This window comes from Anabrus simplex, chromosome 1 (assembly GCF_040414725.1).
Source record: "Anabrus simplex isolate iqAnaSimp1 chromosome 1, ASM4041472v1, whole genome shotgun sequence".
NCBI lineage: Eukaryota > Metazoa > Arthropoda > Insecta > Orthoptera > Tettigoniidae > Anabrus > Anabrus simplex.
The window spans coordinates 817,094,285-817,116,032 of record NC_090265.1 but is presented as its reverse complement, the minus strand read 5'-3'; the positions used below and the strand labels follow the sequence as shown (position 1 = coordinate 817,116,032).

The 21,748-nt window shown below is 38.1% G+C and overlaps 1 protein-coding gene across 2 annotated transcripts in view; it reads left to right on the top strand.

The window, feature by feature from the left end:
- Positions 1–21,748, top strand: part of l(2)10685 (5-methylcytosine rRNA methyltransferase l(2)10685) — a 70,703-nt gene that overhangs the window by 41,945 nt on the left and 7,010 nt on the right. The window contains exons 7-8 of one of the 2 annotated variants that reach the window (XM_067147043.2): positions 818–904; positions 8,244–8,378. In XM_067147043.2, coding sequence (XP_067003144.2) covers positions 818–884 — 67 coding nt within the window. In that variant the 3' untranslated portion in view covers positions 885–904; positions 8,244–8,378. Of the gene's footprint in view, positions 1–817; positions 905–8,243; positions 8,382–21,748 lie in introns of those variants that run through there. The other variant, XM_067147033.2, reaches the window with a different exon arrangement.

Sequence of the window (21,748 nt, the reverse complement as noted above, 5' to 3'; positions counted from 1 at the left end):
CACTAGAAAATTGCTTGGCAGTTTTTCCCTCCCACCATTTGGTATAGTGATAGGAACTAGTTGAATGTCGGAACATCTTTGCACTACAGGAACTATGGGAAGGGAATTCACCCACCTATTTCTTACTTGACACCTCCAGGGGATAAATACACTGGACAGGTTTCAAGAGTTCTCCTGATGATGTCCTAAGATGTACCGGGCGTACTACCTCTCCATCTACACCAAGGATTAGTTTCACAATCCTTGCTAAGGGCCAGTCTTTTGACATTATTGCTTCCATATAGAATTTACTTCACCAACTTCTATCTTCCTTCAGACCCCCTAGTTCTTTCTCTGTATCAGTTGTCCCAGGTATCCAACTATAAATCGCTGACACAGTTCATTTCTTAGTTTCTGGTTCTAATTAATATATTCTCATGTTGAAACTATTACAGTCAGGAATCCCTCACACTGCAAAATTGCCTCAGAAACATTGCTGGAATCAAGTCCTCTGAATCCTTGGACATTTAGGTTAATGGCCGTTCATTAATAACAACTTCAGTATCATACAACACTGTAAACGTTTCTTCTAGTGACAATGAAGCACATTCCATTATTCTCCGCAACAAATGTTTGATTGTTCACACCATTCCCTCCCATCATCCACCCCAGTAGGCTGCCGGATAATCCTTTCTAACATGCTGCCACGTTGGCCCCTTCAGTAATTTCGATTCAAGCAGCTGTTGCCTTGCACAACATCTGGATGAAAAATCTGCTTTATTCATGCTACCAGGCACATGCTGCCACTGCTCATCTTCTGTCATTTTTCTAATTTCAGTCACTTTATTGTAGACGACAACTTTCCACTCTGCATTTCTGCTGATCCAAGGCAGGAGAGCAGATGAATTGCTCCAGTAATACACAGGTATGTCTGGAATGGATATGTTACTACCAAAGCACACAACCTAGTCCCTATTATAGCAGCCAGCAGTTCGAGCCACTTGTGCCTTTGCTTGCAATAGCTTCACAGACACTTCAGAGTTTGATTCCATTTGAAGAAACACTGTTGCAGAATAAACTGACTGACTGGCATCACAAAACATGTGGAAATTCCAATAATTTATCCCATCAAGGCATTCTAACACACTATACAAATTTCAATTCCTGTACCTAGTCTTGAAGTTTTTGCTCGATATTGTCATAAATAGAGCCCGGATTTCCATACAAATGCATGTTTTTAAATAAGCTGGTTACAATTCTCAAACTTTGCAAATATTCGTTTTATAGCTTAACGGTTCCAAATAACCGTTCTTTTTTCCTGCATGTTTGCATGTTTTAGCCTTTTTAGAAGAAAATTCATGCATAATGCATATTTTGAAGATTTTGGATTTACTACCGAATATTTGGACGTTTGTATTGCAAAATATGACTGTTCTTGCCTTTTATGAATGTTGGTTTGCAGAATTTGGGACTCTTATTCCACATTATACAGTAGGTCTATTTCTGAGCGACGGCGAGAATGTATTCCTGGCATTCTATGTGACAACTTCATTTAGTACCACATAAGGTTAACGACATATAATCCAATTAACCAAACACTTTCTTATCTGTTGCTTGAGTAAACATTGACGTAAGGCAGAAGGCCCCACGCGAATCTCTGTAATTCTTAGGAATAAGCTGTCCCAGTCATACATTGTTATAAATTGAACCGTAAATTGTGCATTACTCATTAACGGCTCATTTTTTCGCGTATGTTAGACGAACAAAACAAAACTTGTATCGCACTTCTGTGACGCCGCGTTACTGAGCTAGCAACTTACACTGAACCTTCTTCTGTTGTTATCCTGGATTTTCCTACCCGTATCTCTCGCTCGTCACTTTGTTATCGTAGCAGGCAATCATTACCAGTTATTAAGGACATTCAAATGTGTCTGCCATCATCGCACGGAGAAGTAGCTGCGGTTAGGGCTCTCTAAAGAGCCTTAGCTGCGGCAGCTATGTAGATATAAATTGAACAGAGTGATCCGTTCAAATCCTGATTTTGAATTCGTGAAGCTTATATAAGACGTATTGTGGTGAAAATGCAAAAGACTTACAATTTAACCTCACTTCGTCCCAAATGTCTTCGTTTAAGTATGCACCTGTCACTTCTTGTGACGTAGAAAGGTAATTTTCTGATCTTAAGGTGCTGACAGATAAACGGCTGAGCTTAAATCAAGGCAATTTAGGGAATTTAGTTGTTGTACAATGTTTCATGAGAAACTGATTTTTGATCGTGCATATTTTCCAGTTTATTGTGCATGTTTCGCCATATGACAGTGCATGAATGCATGCATATTTTGAGATTTGATAGTGCATGGAAATCCGGGCTCTAGACGTATGGTATCCCAGGCTACTCTGGATTACCACATTTGTTAAGTCAACACTTTTGGACACTACACAAGCAAACCTGATTGGATCAAAAACAAGCTCTTCTACGGAGAACATCACTCTCTTAGTTACAACATCCAAATTAATATTCTTAAAACATTATATTACTAATTCCACCTTAAGTCCCAGTACGTGTTTCTTTTCAACCGAGTTCAATCCTGCAATTTTTCTAGGCATGGAATATTCCCTACCCGTGATATCAGATTTCCTAATGGCCATCAACTCACGAGCCTCTTGAATGAACGTACACATGTCCATTGTTGACATTGTCGCACAGTTGCCCCCTTAAACACTCTAACAACATGTGAATTATCATTTTGACTTTCACGGCCTGTGTAACTACTATTCATGAAGTATATTTTTGGGTTTATGCCGTGTAATTAAATATAAAAAACTCTACACGTTTCAAAAGGAACCTTGCCTTTCTTCATCAGGAGAAAACAACAAGGAACCTAAAATGGTGCCCTAAGATGTAAAAGGGACACCATTTTAGCCCCATGCTCATTCTCTAATGGTTCTGATAATAGGTATCCATGATTCACTGAGGTTGTAGCCTGTATCGTGGTTGAAATTATCTGGTGTGAAATTTAATGAAGCAGTTAGAGTCCATATTTAAACACAATTAGACATTGCACTTCTGGCACCTCACTCTTGATTGACTTGAACAACCCTTGAGCCTGCAGCACAGTGGGGCTTTCAACTTGCCGACTACAGGCCAATGGTTGTACCAGTCTTGTTTTGACAGTGGGTATTGCTGATGGTCGATTCACTCTTTGTGATGGTGAGAATTTTGGATCAGGTTACTCATGGATTTAGCAGATATATGCATTTTGGCTATATAGATTATTAAAATGATCATTTTAGTCATAGGGTATAAACATCATGGTTTTGATCCATATTGAATTTTGATCACAAACGTGAGTGCCAGGTCTGTAAGTCTGTATGCCTCAATCGTCTACAGCACCTGGTATAGGTATGATGCGGCCTGTTATGCATCATACTACTGAATCTGGATAGATATACCTAATTACAACTGACATGTGTATTTCTTAATTTACTTGATTAATAAGGGCTAATGTGAACTTGAATTCCTTATATTCCATCATTCAATTGCCCAGAATAATCAAATAATGTTATACATACAGCCACACTGTTTTCAGGAGTGTGTGAACCATGCTCGATGGCTTGCACAAATGTGCCTGTGAGGAACTTATATAATATTCTTTTTTTAACAACTATACGTACATTGGCTATGTGTGATACACCAGTTATTAAATAACATGTCATTAAAATCTGGGCATATTAATGGAATTTTTATTTTCATAAAATCTCTCAACTTATGTGGCATGCGGGGGGAGAAATGTATTATATTTGACTAAATTTGGTATTAAATGGTAGAAGCTTGTTTGCTTTCTTGCGGAATTAACATGAATATTGTTATGGTGATTAATCATAATCATCATTATTTCCCATTATCCAGCTGTAGCCGGGTAGGGGCAAATATGGTTCCTCTCCACTTTCTTTGGTCTTTCCACCACTCTTCCTCCAACACTGTGTCCCAGTCCAGGTTTCTTTCTCTAATACTGCGTTGGTTTGTGTCCTTCCATCTCAGTCGTGGTCGTCCACGGTCTTTCCTTCTTCAATTTGCATTTCCATAACTTTTTTGGCATTCTTTCACCATCTTAATCGGCTCTTCTCTATTCTATAATTTTTTCCACTCCAATTTCTTCCTGGATTTTCTCGTTCCTTATTTTGTCTCTTCTACTCTTCTGTATCATACTCCTCAAGAACTTCATTTCAGCTGCCTGTATTCAACTCTCATCCTTCTTTGTCATTGTCCAAGTTTCTGCTCCGTAAGTTGTTATGGATACGGAATACATCTTGTACATAGTATCCTTTGCTTCCATTGGCACATCTTTGTCCTATAACATGTTTCTTACACTATGATAGAAACAGCTTCCAGCTTGAATCCTTTTACTAATTTCAGTATCCAGTCGAGCATTCTCCATTAATTCACTCCCCAGGTATTTGAACGTCTCCACTACTTCCAGGGGCTTGTCTGCAAGTCTAATCTGACCTTTCCCTTCCTTCTCCCCTCTAATCATAACAAGAATTTTACTTTTATGTACACATATTTTCAATCCACATTCTTCAATTTTCCCATTCACCACATCCAATTGTTCGTGAACTTTCATGTCGTCTTCTCCCCAAATCACAATATCATCTGCAAATAACAACATGTTCATCTCCCTTCCTCCATATGCTGCTTTTGCTGTTTTCAGGATGTCATCCATTACTTCTGTAAACAGGATTGGTGATAGAACACTTCCCTGTCTCAGCCCACTAGTGATTTTGAACCAACTTGTCCTGCCAACTTTGTTTGCACGCAACTACAACATTCCTTGTACATTGCCATGATCATTTTTATTAATCCCTGTCCATTTCCTTTTTGCACCAGACTGTCCCAAACTTTAATTCTGGGGACACTGTCGTATGCCTTTTCTCTGTCATTGAATGTCATCACCAAATCATTCCCATACTCTCACTGCGATTCCATTGGTTGTCTTATAATGAAAATGGGCTCTATTGTTGACCTTCCACTTCTGCACCAAACTGATTTTCCTGTATCTGATTTTCAACCCTCAACCTTATCCTACTTTCAAGTATCCTCTCCGTTATCTTAGCAACGTGGGATATCAGAGTAATTTCTGTGTAGTTCTTCAATACTTCTTATCTCCTTTCTTGAAAATTGGGATGATTATTTGTGATAGTACATATATCACACCCCCGAATTATATGTAGAAGGTAGAGATATTATTGTCAGTATTTGATTTATTATTATTATTATTATTATTATTATTATTATTATTATTATTATTATTATTATTATTATTATTATCGGTATTTCATTTGTATGTTTTGTCATTTATATTTATAAGCTGGAAGATATCCACATATGTAGGTATGAGTAATTTGTTTTGCACGAGTGGGAAAACATTGCTTTAATAACTCTGGTAATTTGAATGAGTAATATGGCTGCCCCAGTGCTTGTTGTGATGTACTTGTGTCGGGAAATTCATGAGTCATGTATATATCCCAGCCTGATGAGATGAGCTTGTTGTTGTAGAAGGAAAGTTTGGTGATTCATGTAAAACTCCCGAGTGTTTGTTTATCTCTTGGGAGAAAGGAGAAGTTCAGGGCATGTCTTGACAAGAGGTTCACTCATGATTGGCTGGCAAGCACCAATCCAGACGTATCATCTGAGAGGAGGGGGATGTTGATGTCTATAAAGGTTGATGATACGGCGGCAACCTAGAAATTAGGACATTGTAAGGAACATTGTAAGGGTGATTGTAGAGGTGATTGTAAAGGAACGAGAAGGAAGATAACTACAACTACAACTGACGCACTGTACGGGAAGGAAGTGGTGCTGATACACGGTACTGGAGTGACACGGCTGCAATGGACTGGACTTCAAACGTTCGTGGAGCGTAGTCTTGTTATGTTTGTGGAAAGTGGCTGATTGTGGAGAGTGCTTGCACATTAAGTAGTGTAGCACTTGTGGCGGCCTAGCATTATATGTTGGTGAAAGCTATCTCAGACTTTGCATAAATTTATATGTTGAGGATCGACAGACGTGTGTATATATCTTTACAACAAGTGTTAAAATATGTGAACACAGTAGTACAAGGTACAGTATCTGTGTGATGTGATAACTGCCGATTATGAGAATCGGTAAGTCGAATTGATATAGAGACAGTGAAGGGTATTTATCTTCATACATGTACATTGTTCATCGGACTATTTACAAATGGTAACTTAGTTCTCGCTTTCGTTTTCCCACGATTTTCATCATTATTGTTGTTGTTGTTGTAAATATGGAGTCTTCCAGCAATATTTTATGTGTGTATTATATGTATAATGTTGTATGTTGATGAGGTGCTCATGCACGGAATTTGTTAAGAATATAGTTAGCTATTTTAGAATCAGTGTTATTGATGAACCTAGGTGCAGTTCCTACCTAATTAGTCATTTTCAGGAGGTTAGGTAAGGCCTGCAGCAGATGTACCAGTACGCAGCATTATGTACACGCCCTGGGATATAAAGTTTATCATGCTCTTATCTAAATTCGAGGGATCCATTCTGGTGAACTCTAGCGCCCATACTACGGACATTTCGGTTAATTATGCTTATTAATTTTATTAAGTTTTTGAGTAATTTTATTTATATATTTTATTTATTTATTTATTATTATTATCATCAAAAAGTTACATATTATTTTTGCCTATCCTCAGGGACCTCCTTATTCTCCCAGATAATCCTGAGAACTCGATATGTCCACTGCAGGCCTACAGCTCCAGCTGCCTTTATCATCTCCACTGAAATTTCATCTATTGTGACAGTTTTTCCATTCTTCATCTTTCTTACTGCCATTTCAATTTCATTCCTTGTAATTTCTTTATCCATTTCTTCATCAACTAATTGCCTTTCCTAGTGGTCCATTGAATGACTGTCATTATTTCTCATGTTCAGCAACTTCTGAATATACTCTCTCCATCTATTTCTTATTTCTTCTGGCTTTGTTAATATTATGCCGTCTTCATCCTTCACACATCTGGTGTTTACTTGATCTTTTTCTTATGATACCATACAATAATTTCTTGCTGCCCTGCATATCATCTCCCAATTTCTGTGTGAATAAGGCCCAACTTTTCCTCTTGTCTTCCTCCACTACTTTTGTAGCCAAATTCTTTGCCTCCACATATTTTCTTCTACTTTCTTCAGTCTTACATGTTCTCCATGCCATTTTCTTTTCCTTCACTTTACTCTTTACCCTATCATTCCACCAGTGTGTCTCTTTGTCTTTTACATTTTCTGATATTCTACCACATACCGTTTTTGCACATCCAACTATTGCTTCCTTAAATCTTTTCCATTCATCTTCAACATTCCCCATCTCCATCCTGGGTACCAAGGGTATTCTTGTATGCTTTTCTCTTTCAACTTTTTCTCTCTTCTTAAGGGGGTTTTTCAATCTTTCCCATTTTCAGTTTTCCTATCTCAACTCTATGATCTCCACCAAAGGCTTCTTCAGGCATGTCTGTAACATCTAAAAGGTTCTTCTGGTGCTCTTTCTCGATGATTATATAATCAATCATGGTCTTTGTTCGTCTGTCTCCCCAATCATACCTTGTAATCTTCTGACTGTTCTTCCTAAACCAGGCGTTTCCAACAATCATTTGGTTCCTCATGCAAAAATCCACCAATAACTTGCCTTCTGGATTTACATTTCTATATCCAAAGGGCCCTACAATATCTTCCTTTCCTTGTCTTTCCATTTCAACTTGTGCATTTAGATCTCCCATCAATTGCACTTCCTTATATTATATCTGTCTCTCCACTTCCTCTAGAGTGTCCTCTAGATGTTCATCTATGCAACCTATTTGTGGGGCATACAACTGGAATAAATCTTTCATGCCATTTTCAAACTGGAGTCTTATCACCATTATCCTATCGCTGACGGATTTTGTAGACTCCACATATTCTTGCATTTCTTTTCTAAGTATGATGGCCACTCCACTTTTTGCTTCAGATCCTCCGCTGTAATACAGCCTGTATCCTTCTTTCAGGGGAATCTCTCCCGTACCTCTCTTCTGAAACCAAACTGATTTTCCTGTATTTGATTTTCAACCCTCAACCTTATCCTACTTTCAAGTATCCTCTCCGTTATCTTAGCAACGTGGGATATCAGAGTAGTATCTTTTTTCTTATGGATAAAGCAGAAGATGGTGGTTAATATTGTCTTTTATTACTAAAATGTTTTATTTTCTTAGTTCTGCCTTGAAGCTGGTGCAGCCGGGAGGAACAGTTGTATATTCCACATGCTCACTTTCACCAGTACAGAATGATGGTGTAGTGCATATGGCACTGCAAAACATATGGGAAGACTCCAATATCCAGCTAGAAGTGAGGTAAGATTATTATGCTTGATTACTTCTGATGTGTGAGGATTATATTACCCTTTGTTTTCAAGAGTCCCATAAATAATATTCACTCATTCGTTTTTTTTTTTTTAAACAACTATACATAAGTTGGCTATGTCTGTGACGCACCAGTTAAATGAACGGACAAAGCTGGAGGGTGCTCATACACCACACCCGGGCAACTGGTTAGAATCTTTTATTGCTTTCAAGTGTAAAAAGAGCTTCAGATCAAAGTTATTATGAGAGGACAAGATTGGGAGAAGGTTATGAGAGAACAGTGGGAGTAGCAAGAGAGCAAACAGTTGAATGATCAAGAAGGCCAAAACCCTACATACCGTATTTCATTGCATAATCGTCGCCACTGCGTAATTGTCACATCCTTCATTTTCAATACAAAAATTGGGTTTTAAAATGTCATTGCACAATCGCTGCATGTCCAAATTTTGTTCATCAATCTGTTTAAAAGGTAAATGGAACTGCAGTGTAAGTTGCATATGAATAAGCAATTTAAATACAAATGTGGCTTACGGACACTTTCACAACACATTCACATTTGCAAGACGTCGCACTATGAATAAATAAAAAAGGAAATAAATAATGCTGGTATCTGTATGATGGATGGCTTATTGGTAGTTTGACAGCGTGGTTGCAAGACAGTGTATAATTTATTCACTAGTGACATTACAGTGAAAACTCTTTAATTCAAAGTCAGTTAATTCGAATGCCATTCGCCGAATTCAGATATAGGCCTTCATGTGTTATTTCGATCGGTTAATTAGAAATATGGTTAATATGTAATTCGAAATTCTCATCAGGCCCCCAAACTACGTAATTCGAAATCGTACTGTAATCTGGTTCTTGTAGAGCAGCTAACAAATAAAGACATTGTAGATGACAATTAACTACAATGAGTGACTGTCTCGTATCCCTTATTGTCACATATGCACCAGAATAGTAGGTTGGCCCTACTTCAGTTTTTGAGGAATTAAAGCTTTTATTGCTTCTTCTTTGAAACTTTTCAATTACATTGTCACCGAGCCTTATTATTTTCATGAGTACACGTACGGTACGGTCACAGAGTTATTTTTGTTCATGTTTCATAGAGTCTAAATTTGTTTATAATGGAATCGCAAGCAGACGAAACATCGGAAGCGGAGTCTTCTCACACACCCGCCGGATAAAGATTCTGGACAGTGTCATCTCTACCAGCAATGCCCCAGAAAATGTTGTAAATGCAATGGATGTAATAGAAAATTTTATTTTGACAACTTACAGAAATGCACTTAAGCAGAGCACCATTGACTCGTATTTCAAAAAGAATGACATTGTTTTCCTGTGTTTGCCTAACTAGGAAGATGTTGAAATGCTTTGTTGTTGGGACTTAATTTCTATGTTGGCTACCATGTTAGAATAATTTTTTATTGGCCACCCTGTCATATATAGTTTTTTCACGTTTTTATTTGTTTTCATGTGATTTCAACATCGAGGTATTGATGGTTTCAAACAAAGTTAAATAGAATATCGTGTGTGCATTGTATCAGGCCACAGTGGTGACGCGTGACGTTTTTGAAAAGTGTTACCACACTCCTTCTGAGAGTATATTGTCGCTTGCACCGCAGCATTTTTATGAGCAGTACAGAGGTAATTTCATAAAAGTGAAAGACACTATAATTGATACAACCGTATTTAGTCGTGTATTAGACCCTCTCGCGTATTAGACCCCCCCCCCCCTAGCTTTTCAAGACGAAGAAAATTTTAAAAAAAGAAATCTCGCATATAAGACCCCCCAACATAATTCTTGAGAGAACAACAACTATTCCGCTTCGAAGCGGGTACAAGTCTTATTGCAGCTCTGATGACATCGCACAGATTTGTGAATAGTTCTGTCTGTATGACCTACGCAATGAAAACGCGTCGAATCCATGTGGTACATCTGTGTTTCATAGTTAAGAAATGTTCGCCTCTGTAGTGTAGGTCTACTGCAGCTCTGATGACGTTGCACAAATAGGTGAATAGGCCTAGCTTTGTCTCTGACCCGCGCATTGCAAGCATGCATCAGTCATGCTATATGTCTGTGTTTTGTAGTTAATAACGTCCGCCAGCGTAATGGTTAGCACAATTAGTTGCTGTGCTCGGGAGTCTGACTTCGATTCCCGAGACTGTACTACCAGAGATTTACGAATGGCAGGAAGGTTGATATGCGGTAAAAGCAGTACATGTAACTCCCCTCCACTGGGGGTGTGTCTAAAAAGAGCTGTATCACCTTGGGATGAGGAAATGAGTTTACTTTAGTTGAGAAATATTTGCGGCATTTGCTATTTATACAGCAGGCGAGATAATTAACAAAGTGGTTGTTTAATATCTGGAAACTTGGGCCAATATAGGTATAGTCTATATTTGGAGAGAAGTCAGTTTAAAACGTGATGAAAGCTATCCAATTAAAACGATTGTTTTACTCGCCAACGTACCTAACAAATAATAATAATAATAATAATAATAATAATACTGTTATGTCCCCACGTACTTTAAACGATTTTCGGAGACGCCAAACGAAACATACTAGAGTATGCGTTAATAAAAAATGAGACGACGAACGTACAAAATTAAACATTATAATAATAAAACGCATTACCACCACACCTGTTGATATCCATAAATGCAGTATATTTTCCTGTTATTTATTTTTATTCTTTCCGTCGAGGCACTCTTTGCACTATCAGGGCGATAATATACCCAACCTAAACAATGTGGTCTATCTTATCTCATGGACAGCTGTTTACGTAAATCCTGATGTGATAAATGTAGAGAACAAGCATGAAATGTACTTAAAAATAAGGTCTGTGTTTCAACAGCCGCAGTTATCAAAAGAATGTTTCCAGTCACGTACCTAACAAATAATAATAATAATAATAATAATAATAATAATAATAATAATAATAATAATAATATCTGTGTTTCATAGTTAAGAAATGTCTGCCTCTGTAGTGTAGGTCTACTGCAGCTCTGATGACGTTGCACAAATAGGTGAATAGGTGAATGGGCCTAGCTTTGTCTCTGACCCGCGCATTGCAAGCATGCATGTCATGCTATATGCTATATATAATAAGGCGATAATTCAAATGAAAGCAGTGATCAGGTTTACTGTGTGGTAGGCCTAGAAGCTTCTTTCAGCGGAAGCGCTAGTTGCCAGGATGGTGAGAATGAGGTCAATCAATTTCGCTGCTTCCGGATATGCTTTTTTAAGACCACTGGTGTGCAAATATTGGTAGTCATATGCATTATTTTTCACAAGGTCTGGCTTCGTGTAGAGTACAAACAGTTCACTTTTAAGTTTCATGGAGTCAAAATATCATTCGGAAGTACAACTCGTAACATACGCTAGTTATCAGCTGATAGTTTGGCATGCCTTCTACAGCACAGTTATATTTGGAAGGAGTGGCTTCTGCTACATATACACCAACTGGGAATATCAGAGACCATCTCCAGAAACCATTTGGGAATAGATTCACACTGTTTAGACTCTATAGTCGGGAACAAAATTATTTTTAAAACGTTCAAAAAGATGGGACCTTGTGTATGCTCTCGATTGCAATGCATGGCTGATGTGACTGACGAGATGGCAGTGAAAATGACGTCACTTAGAATGCCAACAGCAGGGCAGGGAAGTTGGCGGCACAAGGCGATAATTCAAATGAAAGCAGTGATCAGGTTTACTGTGTGGTAGGCCTATTGCTGAACTGACAGAGACAAATGATTGGCCATTAAATTCTTTTGTATCAATATTTAATTATATGATAACACAATACTCTTATCCCTTTTTTCTGCGGGGTTGAGTATGAAGCGAGACGAATCTTAGTAGCGAATTTTTACGGCCGTATGCCCTTCCTGACATCAATCTCACCAGAGGAATTAATGAGATGTAACAAATGGCGTGATATGAGTAACTGAAACAAACTTTCATATGTTCCGTAGGCCTAAAAGTTGTGTTCACCTTTTTTTTTTTTTTACGTTTAGAAATACTGCCTTCCGACGAAAATAGCCAGTATAACTTAAATACATTCTAAGTTTGTTAATTAATAGTTGGAATGTTTTCACGTACAATTTATAGCTCTTTATAGCCTAGAAGTCATGTGTTCGCTGCACTGAATTTTGAGGTTAATGCATATTGGACCCCCCTTTACTATTTTTGGCTGTAAAAGTGGGGGGGAAAGGATCTAATAGCAAGTAAGTACGGTACTTTTGTATAAGATAACATCATTTGAAAATGATGAAATGGCACATAATATATTGAACACCTAAAGTTTAAAATTAATTTCTAACAGAGCTTCAGGGCTTACTTCAGTATTTCCTATTTGTACTTCAGCTCGTTACGATTGCATGTTATGGCATCAAAAATATCTATCACAGCATCGTAGAAATTAGGCCTCTTCATTATGTCACTCAGAAATTTCTTCTCAATTGCAATCAAAGAAAGTGCAGAGAGCCTGTCCTGTACTTGTGAATTTCTTTGGAAGGTGTGTATCCTTTTTAAGGCCTAGAAGCTTCTTTCAGCGGAAGCGCTAGTTGCCAGGATGGTGAGAATGAGGTCAATCAATTTCGCTGCTTCTGGATATGCTTTTTTAAGACCACTGGTGTGCAAATATTGGTAGTCATATGCATTATTTTTCACAAGGTCTGGCTTCGTGTAGAGTACAAACAGTTCACTTTTAAGTTTCATGCAGTCAAAATTTCGTCCATAGGTCTTCTTTAACGACTGATAGGCACTGTTTGGGAACTCCTTCGCGAAATTGTTAAACTGGTCAATATCAATTAACTGAAGGAACTCCAGCTTGTTAATATCAGAAAATCTATCTGATAGTTGCACGGATATGATGTCAATTATTTTCAAATACAATCAGAGATACAATATTTTCTTAGTTCCTATAAAATCAATTTTCTGGCGCTTTTAAGGGTAAACTTGCCTCTCTTCATTTTCTTGCAACTTTGACCACATAGTTTCAAAATTATTTCTTGTTGTCTGCAGAAACGCTTAAAATTGCTGGATCTCTTTGGAGCAGAAGGCAATATCATATATTTTCTTTTGAAGGATCTGATACGGAACATCAGATTCAGGAAGCACTTCAGCAAATAAATTTAATAGGAAATAGAAATCAAAGTCTTGCAGGGTGACATAGTAACTCTTAGCTTGAATTCTCATTCCACTGTCCCATTTGTCTGCGTTTTCTTTAATTTCTCTGAAGAGTTCAAGGAGATCTGCATGGAGAGAGGACACAACTTCAATGAGCCTACCGGCATGTATCCATCAGGTAACTGTTGGTAATCTTCTCTGTATTACTTTGTTAAGAGCAGCGGCCTTTTTAGGGGATGATGAAAAAAAACCTGTTAACCCGGACAAGGTCAGAAAAAATATTTTGCATTCTTTGATGTGGTTGACAGATTGGTGTAATACCAAGTTGAGCCTATGACCGTAGTAGTGAACAAATATAGTATGGTTGTATTTATCCCTGACTAACTTCTGCAACACACTGTGCTGTCCTGCCATCACTGCTGCACCATCAAATGTTTCTGCTACTAACGTTTCACCATTTTCACCACACTGAAATTCTTGTAACACTCCAAAGAGATGTTTAGAGAGAGAAACAGCAGAACGGTCACCGCTTACATCACTTAATCTCAAAAATCTCTCTTGAATTTCGCCTTCGGGACAAACATATCTGAATACAGTCGAGAGTTGTTCTCTGTTATAAACGTTTGTACTTTCATCCAAAATAACGGAAATAAAATTTGCTTTCTTAACCTCGTCTTAATTTTGCTGGTCATAAAAGTAGCTATGGCTTCAATAATATTATTTCGTATATCAGATGACAGTTCTGAGGAAACTGTAGATGTTTCTCAGTGGTGCCGAAATACATCACCTTTCTTAGTAATTAATGCTAGTAACTCCCTATAATTACCTCTGTTATCGGATTCTTCAGTTTCTTGTTGACCCCTGGAAGCTAATCCTTGCTTTGAAAGAAAACACACAGTATCTATTAAAGTGCTGACAATATATCTGTTATTTTTTATTAGCTTATTATGCTTGTCAATTCTGTAAGCTGTACTTAAACAGAGTTCTATTCTGGACCTTCCGAACTGAATCATATCGGCAACAGCGTTTATGTGTGCTTAAGACACCTCATGGCGTCTCTTTAAAACACTGAAACTATCTAAATTGTCCACACCATCTTTATTCCAAGATATATTTTCTGAGCACAATAGAATACATGGCCAACAGTACAGTTTATACATTTTTGCACAACCGCATAACTAGTCCAGATTTATGTACCACGAGTCATGTAAATATCGTACTGTTCTTTTCGAATCCTTCAGTAAATTTTTACCGGGTGAGTTGGCCGTGCGGTTAGAGGCGCACAGCTGCGGGCTTGCATCCGGAAGATAGTAGGTTCGAACCCCATTGTCGGCAGCCCTGGTTTTCCGTGGTTTCCTATTTTCACACCAGGCAAATGCTGGAGCTATACCTTAATTAAGGCCACGGCCGCTTCCTTCCCTTTCCTAGGCCTTTCCTATCCCATCGTCACCATAAGACCTATGTGTCGGTGCGACGTAAAGCAAATAGCAAAAAACAAAAAAAAAAAAGGAAAAAAAAGAAAATTTTTTTTAAGAGAAGGCATGGATGGGTCTACCTTTTTCAAGTATGTTTCTCTTTTCTTCAAAAGTTCTTAATGAAAATGGCGTGTTCATTAAGCTTTCTATTATATATGAACATTCTGGGTCCGCCAACTCACTTATTTTTGAGGTGGAAGCGACAGTACTCATTTTAATGTTTAATACGTTGTGCTGTCCTATAGGCTATCCTTACCTAACATAAAACAAATATAAATTCACACTATAACAATTAACTATTATAATAGAAAATAACACAATATAACAGTGCACTGTTGAGCGCAGTAGAATGAACGGACGGAACAGCTCAGCACCCACGTTATAAGCTTTCCTTTCCATTTTCCACTGTGGTAACACGAGCAGAGAACATTGTAGGATACATCCCAGTGTCGAGGGGAAAGGGGCCTTGCTTGGCGCAGGCGCAGTAATACTCGCCTACCTGTAAGAAGAGATTCAACGTGTAACCACTGCATGGAGTGGTAACAGCTTCTTGCTCAGCTTTGACGGTGGCAGACTGCTACAATAGAGTTCTCGCGGCACGTCCAGACGAAGAAACAAAAATATTAATATTAAAGAATATTCAATTTTTATATTTTTATATTTATATTTTATATTTTCAAACTCTTACTTCGCCACTGTCAGGACGTAAATTGATTGCATCCTGTATTATAATCAACTTACAATAGTTATGCAAGTACTTCATACCGTAGATAACTGCAGGATTTACTTTTCTTTCGTAATTATCGGATATAAAGCACCACAGATCAGAAACGATTTGGTGGCGCACTTAACCCAATTTCTGGCCTGTCAACCGTGCATAACTCGACAATTTCAAAGTTGTGGTTGCGTCCCCTTTTTATTACTGTATTGTTTTTGTGATTGTAGACAGGCCTATGAATGTTTCCAATTGTCTAATGGAATTTGCTACAATTGCACACTCTTTCTGCCGATAGCAGAAGATCAACAATAGTTTTGTTGCTTCAGTTTATTGTTCCGTATTTACAAAAAAGTAATCAAAATAATGGATAGGTGTGTTCTAAACATTCAGGAAGAGCGGGCCAGTCTGTTTAGGTATGTAAATTTTAAAACTGGTGAACCCCGGACTTCTTTATTATTATGTAAGTCTCTGTACAGTATACCCAATTTTTGCAGCTACCTTTATTCTTGTATTGAAGACTAAACAAAAAAGGTAATTATTATCTTCCTTACAGTTTCTGCTCTATTCTTCTTAAGGATCGGATGTATCTGGTTTCAAGTCGCAAATACAACACTTAACATATTTTCAGTAATTTTTTTGTTACACAGAATTTGTTTAATTTGAAGCTACATAATTCGAAGTCCGATTTTTTTCCCCTATCACTTCGAATTATCGAGGTTTTACTGTAATTTGAAATATACAAGGCTGTAAGTTATCGCTTATCGGCAATGTCGCCAGGAAATACTGGCACTGCACACAGTTGTTTTCTAGTATGGCTTTCAAAGCCTTGCACTGGTATCATGAAGAAAAAAAGAAGTTAATAATTGTTCTTATCAATGGTAAACACCAGAATGAATGCGTTCTTTTCTCGTAACGTTGTCGTGTTCTTGTGGCCTGTTATAATACACAATTGAACGCAGATGTACTGGGAAATTTACGAGTAGGTACATTCCTGCTTGTAACCCTCGTACTTCACCACAAGTGGGCCTCTCCATGTCGTGGGGGTATGTAGGTTTTCCCATTTCTTGTTTATTAGGTACTCTAGCGGAGGTATCAACTGCTCTGGAATGTACAGATGCATGCGTTTGTTTGTGAGTGACTTGATTACTGTAGACGTGTGCTTGAGAGAATTTAAGTTTTATTTTGTTTTGGAGTGTTTGTAGAAATATTTTGTTTTGGAATACAATAATACGGAACAGTTACGGGTAGTCATTTATATAGCAACACATTAACATTTGAAGCATATATTTGTAATTATGGATAATTACAGAAACATTTCTGCGGACTTCAAGCTGAAGTATGAAGTATGTTCTCGCAGAACAGCACAGTAACAGAGCTGTGAAAATAAAATTTTCGGTCAGTGGAAACTTGGTGCACGACTGGCAGAATTAAAAGACAAGGTAAAAAACACAAACTATTTTAGACATGCATTTAGATGTCTGGAAACAGGGGAGTGTCCGAAAATTGACGAAGAAGTGTTTGTGTACGTCAATCAAATACTTGACAATAGCTACAGTGTATCAAATGAAATGTTGTAAATGAAGCACAGGAAGTAGTGCGCGAACACAACATTCCCATAACTCAGTTTAAGGCAAGTCGTGGGTTGGTTATAAGGTTCATGCGATAACACAATCTGTCGATACAAAGGAGAACAACACTATGTCAAAGATTGCCCGGTCATTACATGGATAAGATAGTGAATTTTCACCAATTTGTCTTACGTTTGTGCCAGGAAACTTCATACTTAACTGTCTGAAATCGTTAATGCTGATCAGGTTCCAGCCTTTTTCAATATGCCTCGCAACAATACTATTGTGCTAAAAGGATCACAGAGAAAATCGGTGGTAGTGAGAAATTTCAATGCACTGCTGATAGAAGTTTTTTTCCAAGTTGCTTTACATCACACTGACACAGAAAGGTCTCATGGCGACAATGGGATGGGGAAAGGCTAGGAGTAGGAAGGAAGCTCCCGTGGTCTTAATTGCATTTGCCTAGTGTGAAAATTGGAAATCACGGAAAGCCATCTTCATGGTTGCTGACAGAGGGGTTCGAACCCACTATCTCCTGAATGCAAGCTCACAGCTGCGCGCCCGGAAGAAAGTTGCCATCTTATGTAATTTTCAAGAGGAAAACAGTGCCTAAGCAAACACAGTTTCCCCATGGAATTCATGTACGAGTGAAACTAAAGGGGTGGATGGATGTAGAACTGACACTGTACTGGGTTAAAACCGTATACAGCCGGCTCCTCTTGTTTTAGATAATTTCCGAGGTCACCTCATGAACAAAGTGAAGCAGCTTCTCAATGAAAATAAGACACGACAAGTAGTCATCCCTGGTGGCCTCACATCTACTTTTCATATTAGGCTATTAAAAAACCTTTAAAGACCACTTAACGTAGATTTTATAGCGAGTGAATGATGTGTGGCAATTAGCAATTGACGCCCCTTGGAAATATTAGGCATCCATTCTTCAATTTATTGCGTTTGTGGGCATTGAAAAGTTTGGACCTTATATCACCTGAACTAGTCTCCAAGAGCTCTAAAACGATTGGGATTTCGAACGCGCTGTACAGATCCGAAGATGACTCGGTGTGGCAGAGTGACGAATAATCTTGATACCGTTATGAGCAGCGGCGACCGATACCGACAGAAGATTTTGAGTATATTGTTTACCGGGAAGTCCGTATTTCACAACAATGCCGTGTTTTCTTTGCTAGTGTAATATTTTAACTTTAATACTTCAATAATGACAGTTGACTTAATAATTTTATTTTCAGACTGGAGAAATGTTCGCCGAACTGTTGTGAATAAATTATGAATTTTGATTTCGACTATTTTAATTATTTTGATGTATATATGATATGCAAGTATGATGTGCACCTTAAACTTGTATAAAATGCAGTTTACTTATAAATTACTTTCTTCAGTAAGACAAATACTGGTGTTAAAACATTCACACAATGGTTGCACTACTACTTTTTTCAGAAATTTTGGTATAAAAAGTGCAACGATTATGCGGTGAAATATGGTATGTCTGTCATCTAGTGCTTTTCTCATTGCATTTAAAACCCTGTGATATGCAAAAATCTCATATTAGGTCCATGTTATATGTCTTATTCAATGCTCCTCCCTTTGAAACTTCCCTTTAAGAATGCAAGCAAATTTCCCTTTCTAGAGTTCATGTGAGTTTGAACAGATGGAAGCGGGAAATGTTGCGGTTGCCTCTCAAACTGTTGTTTTATGTCAAACATGCTGAATTGAAGACCAATGATGGAAAAAGTGTGAAAGTGCCAAAATATGAAGGAAAAAAAAGGTGTTTTTTTTTTCAAAACTCTTCATTGCCCATGAACACAATAAATTGAAGAATGGATGCGTAATATTTCCAAGGGTTGTCAGTTGCTAATTGCCAATCATCATTCACTCATCATAAAAGGTACGTAAGTGGTCTTTAAAGGTTTTTAAATAAATGTGTCCAGTGGCTGAAAAGTAGATGTGAGCCATGCCGCATACAGTGGTAAACGGTGCACGTGCCCAAGGTCATTATTTTAGTTGGTAGTAAATTCAGCCGGTAGAGAGCTGCAGTCCAATTTCTGAGGCTCTTAATTAAAAAAATGAAAGTGTTAAAAGCTGAATATTGTTTGATGTAGTATACTTGCACTTACATACATACATACATACATACATACATACATACATACATTATCATTATAGACTGTTATGCCTTTCAGCGTTCAGTCTGCAAGCCTCTGTGAATTTACTAAACGTCGCCACAATCCTCAGTTTGCAGCTAGTGTTGTGGCCTCATTTGGTTCTATACCTATTGTCTTTAAATCGTTAGAAACCAAGTCTAACCATCGTCGTCTTGGTCTACCTCTACTTCTCTTACCCTCCATAGCAGAGTCCATTATTCTCCTAGGTAACCTATCCTCCTCCATTCGCCTTACATGACCCCACCACCGAAGCCAGTTTATTCGTACAGCTTCATCCATCGAGTTCATTCCTAAATTAGCCTTTATCTCCTCATTCCGAATACCATCCTGCCATTGTTCGCACCTGTTTGTATCAGCAATCATTCTTGCTACTTTCAAGTCTGTTACTTCCAACTTATGAATAAGATATCCTGAGTCCACCCAGCTTTCACTCCCGTAAAGCAAAGTTGGTCTGAAAACAGACCGATGTAAAGATACAGTAGTTTCGTCTGGGAGCTGACTTCCTTCTTACAGAATACTGTTGATCACAACTGCGAGCTCACTGCATTAGCTTTACGACATCTTGATTCAATCTCACTTACTATATTACCATCCTGGGAGAACACATAACCTAAATACTTGAAATTATTGACCTGTTCTAGCTTTGTATCACCAATCTGACATTCAATTCTATTGAATCTTACCTACTCACATCAATTTAGTCTTCGAGAGGCTAATTTTCATACCATACTCATTGCACCTATTTTCAAGTTCCAAGATATTACACGGCAGGCTTTCGGCACAATCTGCCATTAAGACCAAGTTTTCAGCATAGGCCAGACTGCTTATTACATTTCCACCTAAATTAATTCTTCCCTGCCATTTTATACCTTTCAGCAGATGATCCATGTAAACTACCCCTGTAAGTACCCTGAACCAAGAACTCATTCTACCATCAATTCTTACTGAAGCCCAATTGTCAACATAAATACCTTTGATTTTAATCTACCTTTAATTCCATAGTCCCCCAGTATGGCGAACATCTTTTCCCTCGGTACCCTGTCATATGCTTTCTCTAGATCTACGAAACATAAACACAATTGCCTATTCCTCTCATAGCATTTTTCAATTACCTGGCTCATACTGAAAATCTGATCCTGACAGCCTCTCTGTGGTCTGAAACCACACTGGATTTCATCCAACTTCCTCTCAACGACTGATCGCACCCTCCCTTCCAAGATGCCAGTGAATACTTTGCCTGGTATACTAATCAATGAGATACCTGGATAGTTGTTGCAATCCTTCCTGTTCCCTTGCTTATAGATAGGTGCAATTACTGCTTTTGTCCAATCTGAAGGTACCTTACCAACACTCCATGCTAATCTTACTACTCTGTGAAGCCATTTCATCCCTGCCTTCCCACTATACTTCACCATTTCAGGTCTAATTTCATCTATTCCTGCTGCTTTAGGACAATGGAGTTTATTTACCATCCTTTCCACTTCCTCAAGCATAATTTCACGAACATAATTTTCCTCCTCCCCACAAGCTTGCACTTCAAAGACCTTAGGTGATTATTATTCTTGGTCTCCTTTGGCAGAAAAGGGGGAAAGTGCCAGTTTGCAAGGAATCTCTGTTATTGGCTTTTATTAGAAAAAATGTTTTTGACACTTTCACCCTTTTCCATATTAGGTCCTCAATTACCAAAGTTAATAAATCCTCATAAGTAACTTTCACCCTTTTCCATATTAGGTCCTCAATTACCAAAGTTAATAAATCCTCATAAGTAACTGTAATTGAGTAAAAATGTTTTCTGCAGTAGTAGTAGTGTTTTTTCTACTGATACTGCTATCTTATCGGGCATAAAAGAATAATAATATTCATCACATGACCTCAGCTACCATGTGCAGGTATTTTTGGTTTGTCACCGTCTAGGCTGCGCATGCATGAATTTTGTTTGGTAAACACCGAATGTGTCACTAAAAACCTTTTACATGTCAACATCGCATGTCATGGAGTGCCGAGCCTTCTTTTTTACACATTTCGAAAATCCGATTACCTCTGCCAAGTTTGAACCTGCAATCTCGGAATCTGGAGGCCTACACTCTACCACTAATCCGCAGAGGAAGCTGGGCATGCAATATCATCATCATCGTTGACCATCTTCAGTTGCCTGGATGTGGTGTATGAGCCCCCTCCAGCTTTTTCTGTCTATGAACCACTGTTCTCTCATAACCTTCTCTCGGTCTTGTCTGCTCATAATAACTTTGATGTAAAGCACTTTTTGAGTTTGAAAGCTTGCTAGTC